Genomic DNA, 11,768 nt, shown 5'->3' on the forward strand with positions numbered 1-11,768 from the left:
TTTATTTATTTATTTACTTATTTATTTATGGAGACGGAGGTTCGCACTGTCACCCAGGCTGGAGTGCAGTGGCCAGATCTCGGGTCACTACAAGCTCCGCCTCCCAAGTTCACGCCATTCTCCTGCCTCGGCCTCCGGAGTAGCTGGGACTACAGGCGCCCGCCACCACGCCCGGCTAATTTTTTGTAGTTTTAGTAGAGACGTGGTTTCGCTATGTTGGCCAGGCTGGTCTCCAACTCCTGACCTCGTGATCTGCCCTCCTCTGCCTCCCAAAGTGCCACCGCGCCCGGCCTTTTTTTTTAAGACAGTCTCGGCCGGGCCCAGTGGCTCACGCCTTTAATCCCAGCACTTTGGTAGGCCGAGGCGGGCTGATCACGAGGTCGGGAGATCAAGACCATCCTGGCTAACACGGTGAAACCCCGTCTCTACTAAAAATACAAAAAATTAGCCGAGTGGGGTGGCGGGCGCCTGTAGTCCCAGCTACTCCTGAGGCTGAGGCAGGAGAATGGCATGAACCCGGTAGGCGGAGCTTGCGGTGAGCCGAGATCAGGCCACTGGAATCCAGCCTGGGCGACAGAGGGAGACTCTGTTTCAAAAAAGGAAATAAAAACAGACAGAGTCTGGCTCTGTTGCCCAGGCTGGAGGGCAGTGGCGGGATCTCGGCGCATCACAATCCCTGCCCCGCCTCCGGGTTCAAGTGATTCTCCTGTCTCAGCCGCCCGAGTAGCTGGTACTACAGGCGCGTGCCACCATGTCTGACTAAATTTGTATTTTTACTAGAGACGGGGTTTCACTATGTTGGCCCGGCTGCTCTCCAACTCCTCATCTCCTGATCCGTCCACCCCGATCTGCCAAAGTGCTAGGATTACAGGCATAAGCCACCATGCTCGGCCTCTTTTTTTCCTTTTTCTTTTGCTTTTTTTTCATTTTGAGACGGAGTTTTGCTCTTGTTGCCCAGGCTGGAGTGCAATGGTGTGATCTCAGCTCACTGCAATCTCCACCTCAGCAGGAGAGCAGGAATCTTCAGTGATCCACGGGCAGATCTGCAGCCATTGTGGGCACCTGTTCTTCCCGCGACCTTTGTGCCCGCGTCTCTCCTTCCAGTACCTTTTGCATGCCCCCCAAGTCCGCCTCCCGCCATTGCCAGCAAGTGGCTTGCGCGAGTACGTTGCCGCGCTTATTAATCCGTTAACGGCGCTCTGTCACTCGCGCGGGTTCTTTGCACGCGCAGCCACTCCCTCAGGTTTAAAAGGCGCATGCCCGGCAACCGAAGAAACGGCTGGCTTAGTCTTTGGCCGAGTTGGCAGCTCGACGAGGACGCTCAGAGCCCAGATCTCGAGAGTTCAAGCATCCGACGGTTCCCCACTGCTCCCAGGAGTCGTTACTTGGGCACTCTGTGCCCCTCATTCCTGTCCAGGACCAGGCCGAGGACCTGCCAGTAGGGCTCAGTTGCCTGGAGCCCGTTCAGCCCATACCCCAGTTCACTTTACCTGTGGGATTTCCCCGTTGCTCCTGCCCCTGGACTGAGTAACAGGCCATCCTACAAGCACCCGGACACTTGGCATCAGTGGTGTCAAGACAACTCTAAGAAGGTTTTCTGTGATCCTGCAAGCCCTGTGTTCCTTCCTGGTGATCCTGCCTTCAGTTTGATTGCACAGGTACCACAGCAAGCCAGTGCTGTGTGCTCCGAGTTCCAGGGCATCCTCCAGCTCAGCCACTGCACTGAGCACAAGGACTCTCTGTGGGGCCCAGGAGCAGGAAGTCACCCCTTTGGGGCCCACAACACCCGGCTGTCCCCAGACTGGTGACCAGGGAAGATCATGTCGAGGGCCCTGAAGGAGAGTGGGGCAGGGATGCCTGAGCAGGACAAGGACCCTAGAGTCCAAGAGAATCCTGATGGTCAGAGAAGGGTCCCCGAGGTCACCGGGGATGCACGCTCTGCATTTAGGCCCCTGCGGGACAATGAAGGCCACTCTCCCTTTGTGCCCAGGCCTGGGCCTCTGCAGAGAGACCTCCATGCCCAGAGGTCAGAAGTCAGATCCAACCAGAGATCCCAGACCTCCTGGACGAGCTCGTGCACCAAACGAAATGCCATCTCGAGCTCCTACAGCTCCACGGGAGGCTTCCCGTGGCTAAAGCAGAGGATGGGGTCAGCCTCATCCCGCTGCCAGCTGACCGTCAGGTCCTCAAAGACAGCGAGTGAGGACAGGCCTCAGGCTGTCTCCTCAGGTCATACCCAGTGTGAAAAGACGGCAGATATTGCACCAGGGCAGACGCTCGCCCTCAGGAGTGACTCCTCCAGCTCCCAGACCTCTAGACCCCGTAGACGCAAGTTCACCCTACTGCCACGGAGGCGAGGGGAGCCCCTGATGCTGCCACCTCCCTTAGAGCTGGGGTTCTGGGTCACTGCTGAAGACCTGGACCGGGAGAAGGAGGCTGCGTTCGAGTGCATCAACAGTGTACTGCGGGGCGAGCCCAAGGCCATCTGGGACTGCAGACCCTCACGGCCTTCCCACGCTTTGTCCTCACTTGCAACAGGGGCTTCTGGTCTGCCTGCTGTCTCTAAAGCACCCAGTATGGATGCACAGCAGGAGAGACAGAAGTCCCAAGACTGCCTGGGCCCAGTGGCCCCCTAGCATCTGCTGCAGAGGTCCCCTCTACAGCTCCTGTACCTGGGAAGAATCGCAGACCACCAGGCTCCCTGTTCTCCTCCTAAGATCCCCTTCCTGCCACCTCTTCCCACTCCCGGGACTCAGCCCAGGTCACCTCGCTGATTCCTGCCCCCTTCCCAGCTGCAAGCATGGATGTGGGCATGAGAAGAACAAGGCCTGGCACTTCTGCTCCTGCAGCTGATGCAGCGGCCCCTCCCGCCTCCACATTGAACCCCACGTCGGAGTCACTACTGAATGGAGTGGATGGAGGCCCTTCACATTTCTGGGCCTCAGCCACAGCTGCAGCAGGTGCCCAGAGGTCAGAAGGCAGATCTAACCAGAGATCCCAGACCTCCTGGATGAGCTCGTGCCCCAAACGAGACGCCATCTCGAGCTCCTACAGCTCTACGGGAGGCCAACCCGACGCTCGGCCTGCCCTGCTGGAGTCTGGACATGAGTGGCGATCTCTGTGATCCCAGCACCCCTCGCCTCTCCCCTGCCCTCTCTGCTATAACTTTGAGCCTTTTGCTTTTTTGAAAAATATAACAGCTTTATTGAGATATAATTCGTTATACTACTCATTTATTACCTTTTGCATTACACCATGCAATTTTTCCATTTCAAGGGCACAATTGAATGGTTTTTCAGTCTATACTCAAGGTTGAGCAAATATCACCAATATCTAGCCCCAGAGTATTTCCAGACCCCAAAGAAACTCCGTGGGCGGTGGCAGCCCCTCCCATTCCTCCCGTCCTCCACCTCCAGGCACTCGCCAGGCTACTCCATGGGCTTGTCTTTTCTGTCTCTATGGGTTTGTCTATTCTCAACTCTTCAGATAAACTGAACCACACAACTTGTGGCCACCTGTGCCTGGCATCTTTCTTTCTTTTTAAAAAATTCACTTCTATTTTATTTTTGAGACAGGGTCTCCCTCCATTGCCCAGGCTGGAGTGCAGTGGCATGATCACAGTTTGCTGCAGCCTCGACCTCCTGGGCTCCAGCAATCCCCTCACCTCAGCCTCTTGAGTGGCTGGGACTGCAGACGCACACCATCGGGCCTGGTTAGTTTTGTATTTTCTCGTAGAGACGAGGTCTTGCTATGTTGCCCAGACTGGTCTAGAACTCCTGGGCTCAAGTGATCCTCCTGCCTTGGCCTCCCAAAGTGCTGAGATTACAGATGTGAGTCACTACACCCAGCTAGTTTTATATTTCAGTTGACACATAATAATTGTGTATATTCCTGGGATACATAGTGATGTTCCTATACGTGTAATGTATAGTGATCAGATGAGGGTAATTAGCGTACCTGTCATCTCCAACATTTCTCATTTCTTTGCATTATGAACACTCAATCTTCTCCTTCTAGCTATCTGAAAATACGTAAGTTTTGTTTTGTTTTGTTTTGCTGGTTTTTTTGAGACAGGGTCTCACTGTGTTGCCCAGACTGGAGTGCAGTGGCACCATCACGACTCACTGCAGTCTCTTACCTCCCAAGGCTCAGGTGATCTTCCTGCCTCAGCACCCCTGGGCCTCTCACGATTAGGCCAGCACCTCTCCCCATGGCCTTCCTTTGGGGCGGTGGCCTCAGCTTCTTTCCCCAGAGTAGAGCCCATGGCCCTTGTGATAGGAAGGTAAGTTAGGAAGGCAGACCTCTAAGCGGTTCCCTGCACTAGAGTCTGCGTGACTGGTCACTCCTAGCCAGGCAGGCCATTCCGCAGCGTGGACATCAGCCCAGGGCTTGCAAGCCCAGCTCTGTCCTCCTGGCTCAGGCACCTCTGAAGGCACAGAGCTGCAGAGGTGGGTGGGCGTCTTCATTACGCACCCCTGTGAGGACAGGAGGGAACCCTGCTCACCTCATGTCAGAGCCTGGGGACATCCTAGCAGGTCAATAGTCCCCTGCAGCATGGACTCTGCTCTTCCAACGTACAAGCAGAGACTGCCCCTTCCATCCCCAGTAGTCTATTCTCAGGGCTGTCTGAGGCTCACTGTGTCCCAGGAACAAGGCACTCAAATATTAAATGCTGCCTGAGGATGCAGATCAGGGAATTCCAGATATAGTGCTGACCTGGCTCAGCCCTGGGTACCTGCATTTCAGTGGAAATGTCAGGAGATGGGGTTAGGTCTGAGGGTAACTGTGGGCCTGAGGCCAGTAAACCTCTATGTAGGACATGAGAGAGTCAAGGGGAGGCTCCACCATGGCTGAGACAAGGCTGAGGCTGCTCCTTGGCCATGGGGGAAGTAGGTCCCATGGATGTGACTCCTGCAGCTCATCCCACTCAGGACCATGGGGACTGCTGAGCATGGGTTTGCTGATCCCTCAGGGTCTGTGTTCTCTTCTCTCTTACACCATTGGAGGTTCTCACTGAGTCAGGTTCTAGTGGTGAGTCTGTGGAACATCTGGGTACAGATACTGTTTACTTCAAGTGACTCCTTCCCAGGAAAGTCTTGAGAAGGCCCCCATCTCAATGTCACCTTTTCCTGCATGGGGAGCAGCAGAAACACTGGGCATTCCCTCCCAGAAATAGCCCTTAATTTTGTGACTTAGGACATCAGTGGTTGTCCCTCAGAGGTCCAAGCCTGATTCTACTGCTCTGGGTTTATTCCCACAGCCTCCTGGACAACTTCTGCACTCCAGCCTGAGGACTGGCTGGTTATCACTGGCACACAGCTGCATCATGACTCCATGTTACCAAGGGTTCCTGTTCCATGGGGAAATGAGGGAAAGATCTGCCCCACTCATCCTCTGTGCCCCATCTCTCCTTTATCCCTGCCTGTGACCAACAGCAGTTCATGCCAAGGCTTCTGCTGTCACTTGTGTTACTGAAAGCAGAGCAAGGGTTCAGTGACAATAACTCCTTTTCTTACTGGTCTCCCAGTGCAAACAGAATCAACTTGTTTCTAGAAGCAAAAGGGGCTGCCCACACATGGTGGGTGTGGATGAGGTGAGGATGACAAGAAAGAATCCAGCCTGTGTGACCCAGAAGTCCAGGAGCCTTCGGCCTGGTCCCAAAGGTGTCCCCTCCTTTTGGTGCAGGTGAGCTGACCATTTCCTGAGCTTTGAAACTGCGGGAAAGATGACAAGAAAGGAGAACCCCGCCTGTGTGACCCAGGGATGTGAGAGAGGAAGTCTGATGCTTAAGAAATCGTGGGCTCGGCATTCTGAAAGGTCCAGATACGGCTTGGCCTAGAGCTGGTGTAGAAGAGAAGCAAGAGAGATGCTCAGCCTTGGGTGGCCCAGGCACAGCGGTCCTGTCAAGGGGCTGAGCTCTCTGCAACATGCATATCCTGCAGAGACATCCTTGGGGAGGCTGTGATCCCAGAATGATGCAAAAGTGCTAATGGAAGTGAGCAGGGGATGGTTTATGGGGGAATGAGGAGATGGGTGTGGGGTCAGATGTGGTAAGGAGGGTGCAGCCTGAGGAGGAGGCTGTCCATTGTGAGTCACAGGAGGAGGAGGCCCGAGACCTAGAGCAGTGACTAAAAGAGGACCTGGAAGGGCCTGCGCCCTGAAGACACATAGAGACTGGGGTTTTGGTTTGTCTGTGAGGGTCCCTGAGGAGAATCACATAAAAAATCCATAGTCAGTGTCTTCTGTCCAGGGCTCACTGTCCCAGCTGTTGCCCCTTCTTCCCGGAGCCTCTGGGTGTCCAGATTCCTCAGCTGTGGACCTGCTCCTCTCTCTGTCCTCAGCCTAAGAGCTGATGGGGCATCCGCCAGGAAGCGCATCCGTGGGCTGGGAGGGGGCCATGGGCAGGCTTGTCCTGTATGTGAGACACTGCTCAGCCTCGGTGACCCCCTGTTCATTAAAAGAAAACAAAATTCACTGTGAACATCTATGCATCATCAAAGAAAAAGCAATGAGAAAAAACAGGAAGTGAAGCCCAGCTCTAACAGTTTATTCCTACTTGGAAACAAATAAAACTTAACATGCCTGATGTGTTATGTAAATGCGATAAACATTTTTTGAAAACTATAAAAATGATGTAAAGGAACATGGCTTACACTAAAAGGCACATTTAAAATAATGACACCCTTGAAATGCAATCCCAAAACACAGCATACATTTTATTTCGGTTACAGATATGGATTGGTTTTATTAAATGCCTATAATAAATCTCACTATTTGGTTGTTTAAATGGAACATTTAAAATCTCACTGTGGCCGGGTGCAATGGCCCATGCCTGTAATCCCAGCACTTTGGGAGTCCGAGGTGGGCCGATCACAAGGTCATGGGTTCGAGACCGGGCCAACGTGGTGAAACCCCGTCTCTATTTAAAAAATACAAAAATTAGCCAGGCATGGTGGCACGTGCCTGTAATTCCAGCTACTTGGGAGGCTGAGACAGGAAAATTGCTTGAACCTGGGAGGTGGAGGTTGCATTTAGCTGAGATGGTGCCACTGCACTCCAGCCTGGGGAACAGACCGAGACTCCATCTCAAAAACAAAACAAAACAAAACAAAAAGTCTCATTGTACTGCAACTGCCTGATGATACATTCACCAGTGTAACTATCAACATAACCATCCAACCGTTTTCCTCCATCCCCATAAAATTCCCCAAACAAATATTTGTTAAGAGTCCAGGGTGTATCATGCCAGAACTCATGCAGTCATAGACAAAACCTGTTTCATTTTTCATTTTGATTAACAGAATTGTATTTTTTCTTAAGTTTGTTGTTTTTAGTTTATTAGATCCTAGATGTCATTACAGATCAAAGATGAATAATTTCTATCACCTTCAAGCCACCCCCACAACACTCACTACTGAATTTGAACCATAATTTTTCCCTGGAAATCCTACTTGGGGTGCTCGATGCTAAGAGCTATGACATATCAGGCTCACCTGAGGACAGACTCTGGTTGTCAAACCAAGTTAAAATTTTAATTCTTCCCATCTTCAAAGACTGACCATCTTTGCTCTAAGTGAGACCCTCCAAAGACATTTGCCAAGATTCCCCACAGACTGGCATTGCTTGGAGGACAGAATCCTAGGCAAGATCCCTGGTCACAGTATCCAGAAGACTCTGACTGCAAATCTGGGGAAGTAGAGGGGGAACAAAGATTTACCAGGAAAACCCTCCGGGAATTCCTCCCCAGGGCATCCCAGAGGGAAGAGCTCCCTTTCTCCTCAGCGCCGCAGGATCCACAGAGGAAGTGGAGCCCTGGCCACCAGGAAGGAGCCACATGAGAGGACCCGGTGTCAAACCCTGGTGGGGAAGTGAGTCCATGGGGCCGGGCCACGCTCTGGGCTTGATCCTGAAGTAAAAGGACTTTGTGTAGACATCACCTGAGTCCTCTACAATGTACAGCCAAAGAGCCATGGACAGATTCACTCCTGAGGAGTCCAGTAGAGCATGAAGACTGCCCTGAGGCCACAGGAGGGAGACACAGGGGCCACCTTACTGGGCGGGGACTTGAGAGCAGGGACAGTGGCCAGAACCCGGGGCGGGGCAGAGGCAGCTCTGAATCTCTGAGGCTCTGGTCACCTGATCATAGAACGGTTTGCCTTAGTCTGGACACCAGGGGGCGCTTGGGGACCATTTCTGAGAAGACTGGGGGTAATCAGAGCAGAACCAGGCACCTGCCCTGCCTGATGTCCTCTGCTCAGGGCTGACAGCTGTGTCCTGTGTCCTCCCCACCCCCTGGGACCACAAAGCTCCACCCTTGCCACCCCCTGACATCCTCAAGCCCTGGAGCCTGACCCAGGGCAGAGGGTGGGGTCACAAACCGGGAGGGGGGGGTCTGATTTGCATGGATGGACTCTCCCCCTCTCAGAGTATAAAGACAGGGAGAGATCTGGGGGCAGCTCGACTTCAGCTGTGGGTAGAGAAGACAGGACTCAGGACAATCTCCAGCATGTCCTGGTTCCCTCTCCTCCTCACCCTCCTCACTCACTGTGCAGGTGACAGGATAGGGGAGCAAGAGAGGGGCCCTGGGAAGCCCATGGGGCCCTGCTTTCTCCTCTTGTCTCCTTTTGTCTCTTGTCAATCACCATGTCTGTGTCTCTCTCACTTCCAGGGTCCTGGGCCCAGTCTGTGCTGACTCAGCCACCCTCAGCGTCTGGGACCCCCGGGCAGAGGGTCACCATCTCTTGTTCTGGAAGCAGCTCCAACATCGGAAGTAATGGTGTACACTGGTACCAGCAGCTCCCAGGAACAGCCCCCAAACTCCTCATCTATGATAATAATCAGCGGCCCTCAGGAGTCCCTGACCGATTCTCTGGCTCCAAGTCTGGCACCTCAGCCTCCCTGGCCATCACTGGTCTCCGGTCCGAGGATGAAGCTGATTATTACTGCGCAGCATGGGATGACAGCCTGAGTGGTCCCACAGTGCTGCAGGCCCAGGGGGAAGTGAGACAAGAACCCCCTTCCGTTTCTGCCAGGAGGGTGAGCCCCGGCAGCTGCTGCTCAGGTCTGGCCTGTGGCTTCTGCTGCTGCAGCTTCCCTCACGGGTCCAGGGGCATCCAGGGCCCTGCCTGAGAGTGGAGGCTCCTCCTCCCCTCAGTCCTCAGAGTCAGGAACAGGGTATCCAGGAAACAGAACATCCTGCTCCCTTCAACTTGGGACACAGTGTCTCTGCACTGAAGTCCTGGGCTGAGGTGGCAGGTACAGCTGTGTCATCTCAGACCCACCTCTGATGGGAAACCTGTGTCTCTGTCATCCTCCTGTTCCCATTTCCAGGAGTTTCCAGAGTGGTGCCTTCCTCCCCCTGCTCCTCAGTGTGAATCCCTGTGCTTCCTTTCTCTCCAGCCTATTCTTCTTTAATAAAACTCCTTTCATGTAGGAATCATGCACATCTGATAAACCACCCAGATTTATAATAGGAAATTAGACAAATTTTGACATTTTTGTGATCCTTGAATACATCACCACCAACATGCAGCTATGCAAGCTGTGACCAATCCCAGCAACCCCTCATGACCCTTTGTCATCTCCCTGCCTCCCTCCTCCAGTGCTCTCCTGTGCAGCCACAGATCTGCCTCTGTCACTATTGTTTGCTTTCCATTTTTTCGAATGCATCAGTGTTATCAAGCATTATCTTCCCATTTGTTCTGGCTTTTTTCACACTGCAAACTTCTTTTGAGATTCTTCCTGTTCTCACTAAATTGCACCCATCCCCTAGAGGGCTCATTACTACCTTTGAGGGCCATTAGGTTGATTATTCCTGATTTTGTTTATTTATTGTAAAGTTTGAATTTATCGTCCATCGAAATCAAACTCTTGGAGTTATGTTCATCTAAGGTGACAGGAGAGTCTGTGATGTCTTGTTGGGATTCTTGCTTCTTCATCTCTTGCCTCTGGTTCTCTCTATACTGGAAGAGGTTCTCATATTTATTTACTTATTTATTTATTTGGGTTTTTAAGGACTTTAGTGGTTTTTTCTCTTTAATTATTAATTTTTTTATTTTAATCGGTTTCTAAGGAATCGGTGGTGTTTGGTTACATAAATAAGTTCTTTAGTTGTGATTTTTAAGGTATTGATGCACTCATCACCCAAGCAGCGTACAGTGTACCCAGTGAGTAGTCTTTTATCCCTCACCCCGCTTCTACCATTTCCTCCCAGTCCCCAAAGGCCATTGTATCATTGTTATGCCTTTGTGTTCTCATAGCTTATCTCCCACTTATTAGGGAGAATATACCATGTTTTATTTTCAATTCCTGAGTTACTGCACTTAGAATAACAGTTTCCAATTCTCCATCCTGTGGATTAGTGTATTAGTCAGAATTCTCCAGAGGGAGAGAGCTAATGGAATATATATGTGTATAATATAATACATATATGAGTTTATGAAGTATTAGCTCACACGATCACAAGTCACCCAATAGGCCATCTGCAGGCTGAGGAGAAAGGAAAGCCAGTCCATGTTCCAAAACTGAAGAGCTTGGAGTCCGATGTTCAAAGGCAGGAAGCATCCAGCACAGGAGAATGATGTAGGTTGGGAGACTAAGCCAGTCTCTCACATTTTCCTGTCTGCTTATATTCTAGCCATGCTGGCAGCTGATTAGCTTGTGCACACCAAGATTAAGGGCCAGCCTGCCTTTCCCATCCCACTGACTCAAATGTTAATCTCTTTGGCAAAACCCCCACAGACACACCCAGGATCCATACTCTGTATCCTTCAATCCTATAAAGTTGACACTCAATATTAACCATCACGATTACTGTCATAGACTTGGTACCAAATCTTCTTTCAATGTCTGATAGAATTCAAATGTGAATTTGTCTGGTCCTGGACTTTTTTGGGGGGTTGACTTTTTAAAATTATTATTTCAATCTCACTACTTGTTATTAGTCTGTTCAGAGTTTCTATATCTTCCTGGTTTAATCTAGGAGGGTTGTATATATTCAGATATTTATCCATCTTCTCTAGGTCTTTCAGTTTATGTGCATATTATCTTTTGTATTGTTTTTTGTTTCAATTTTATTTAGTTCTGGTCTAATCTTTGTTATTTCTTTTCTTCTTCTGAGTTTGGGTTTGCCATTGTTCTTGATCCTCCAGCTCCATGAGGTGTGACTTTAGAGTGTCTGTTTGTGCTCTTTCTGGATTTTTGATGTAAGTGTTTGGTGCGAAACTTTTCTCTTAGCACTTCCTTTGCTGTATCCTAGAGGTTTTGATAATCGGTTGTATCAAGATTTAGTACAACTGCATCCTTACTATTGACAACAGCTTTTTAATTCCTGAGAGTGTGACCTCATTGAATCCTGACAACAGCTTTATGATGGCTTTTCATGCAGCAGGCCCTTGTTAGAGAGGGAGTGCTTGTGGCCTGGAGGTAGGATTCTGCAATTTATCAAATAAAAACACTGGAGGTCAGTTAAATTTGAATTCAGTAAAACAATGACAAAGAATTCGTATGTGTATTTCCCACACGATATAGTTAAATTGAAATTCAAACTTACCTGGGTGCCCTGTAGTTTACCTACCAACTCCTCACAGGGTTCAAAGTCTGGAAGGGGCAGCGTTCGGGCTGGCCTCCCCTTACTGATGTCAGTTCTATGAGATGAACCTCAGTGACAGAGTTTCTCTAACACAGCTACCCTCAAGAAAGCATGTCAGTTAGCACTAAATACACAATATAAGATTCCCAATCAATAAAGCCTACTCACTTCCCTAATT

The 11,768-nt window shown here is 50.7% G+C and overlaps 1 protein-coding gene, 1 long non-coding RNA gene and 1 gene segment (V, D, J or C); 2 read left to right on the top strand and 1 right to left on the bottom strand.

The window, feature by feature from the left end:
• The first annotated feature begins 686 nt into the window (after window positions 1-686).
• LOC116464649 (putative POM121-like protein 1) lies at window positions 687-3,216 on the top strand. The gene has a single exon (XM_032147912.2). It carries the CDS (start codon window positions 1,821-1,823, stop codon window positions 2,634-2,636), a length of 816 nt encoding a protein of 271 aa, XP_032003803.1. The 5' UTR covers window positions 687-1,820; the 3' UTR covers window positions 2,637-3,216.
• Window positions 3,217-8,449: 5,233 nt separating this feature from the next.
• Window positions 8,450-9,144, top strand: LOC116464650 (immunoglobulin lambda variable 1-47-like). The segment is given in 2 exon segments: window positions 8,450-8,552; window positions 8,669-9,144. Coding segments are annotated over 2 exon segments (507 nt in total).
• A 2,162-nt stretch (window positions 9,145-11,306) lies between these two features.
• LOC131382690 (uncharacterized) lies at window positions 11,307-11,708 on the bottom strand. The gene is made up of 2 exons (XR_009212284.1): window positions 11,552-11,708; window positions 11,307-11,432 (listed from the first exon to the last, which is right to left on the bottom strand). It is a non-coding gene; the product is annotated as an uncharacterized LOC131382690 (long non-coding RNA).
• Window positions 11,709-11,768: the final 60 nt, after the last annotated feature.

This window comes from Hylobates moloch, unplaced genomic scaffold (assembly GCF_009828535.3).
Source record: "Hylobates moloch isolate HMO894 unplaced genomic scaffold, HMol_V3 SCAFFOLD_1193, whole genome shotgun sequence".
Taxonomy (NCBI): Eukaryota; Metazoa; Chordata; class Mammalia; order Primates; family Hylobatidae; genus Hylobates; species Hylobates moloch.

What these genes read in the sequence shown, in the direction of transcription:
- LOC116464649 (XM_032147912.2), top strand. Translation starts at nt 1,821, where the DNA reads ATGTCGAGGGCCCTGAAGGAGAGTGGGGCAGGGATGCCTGAGCAGGAC.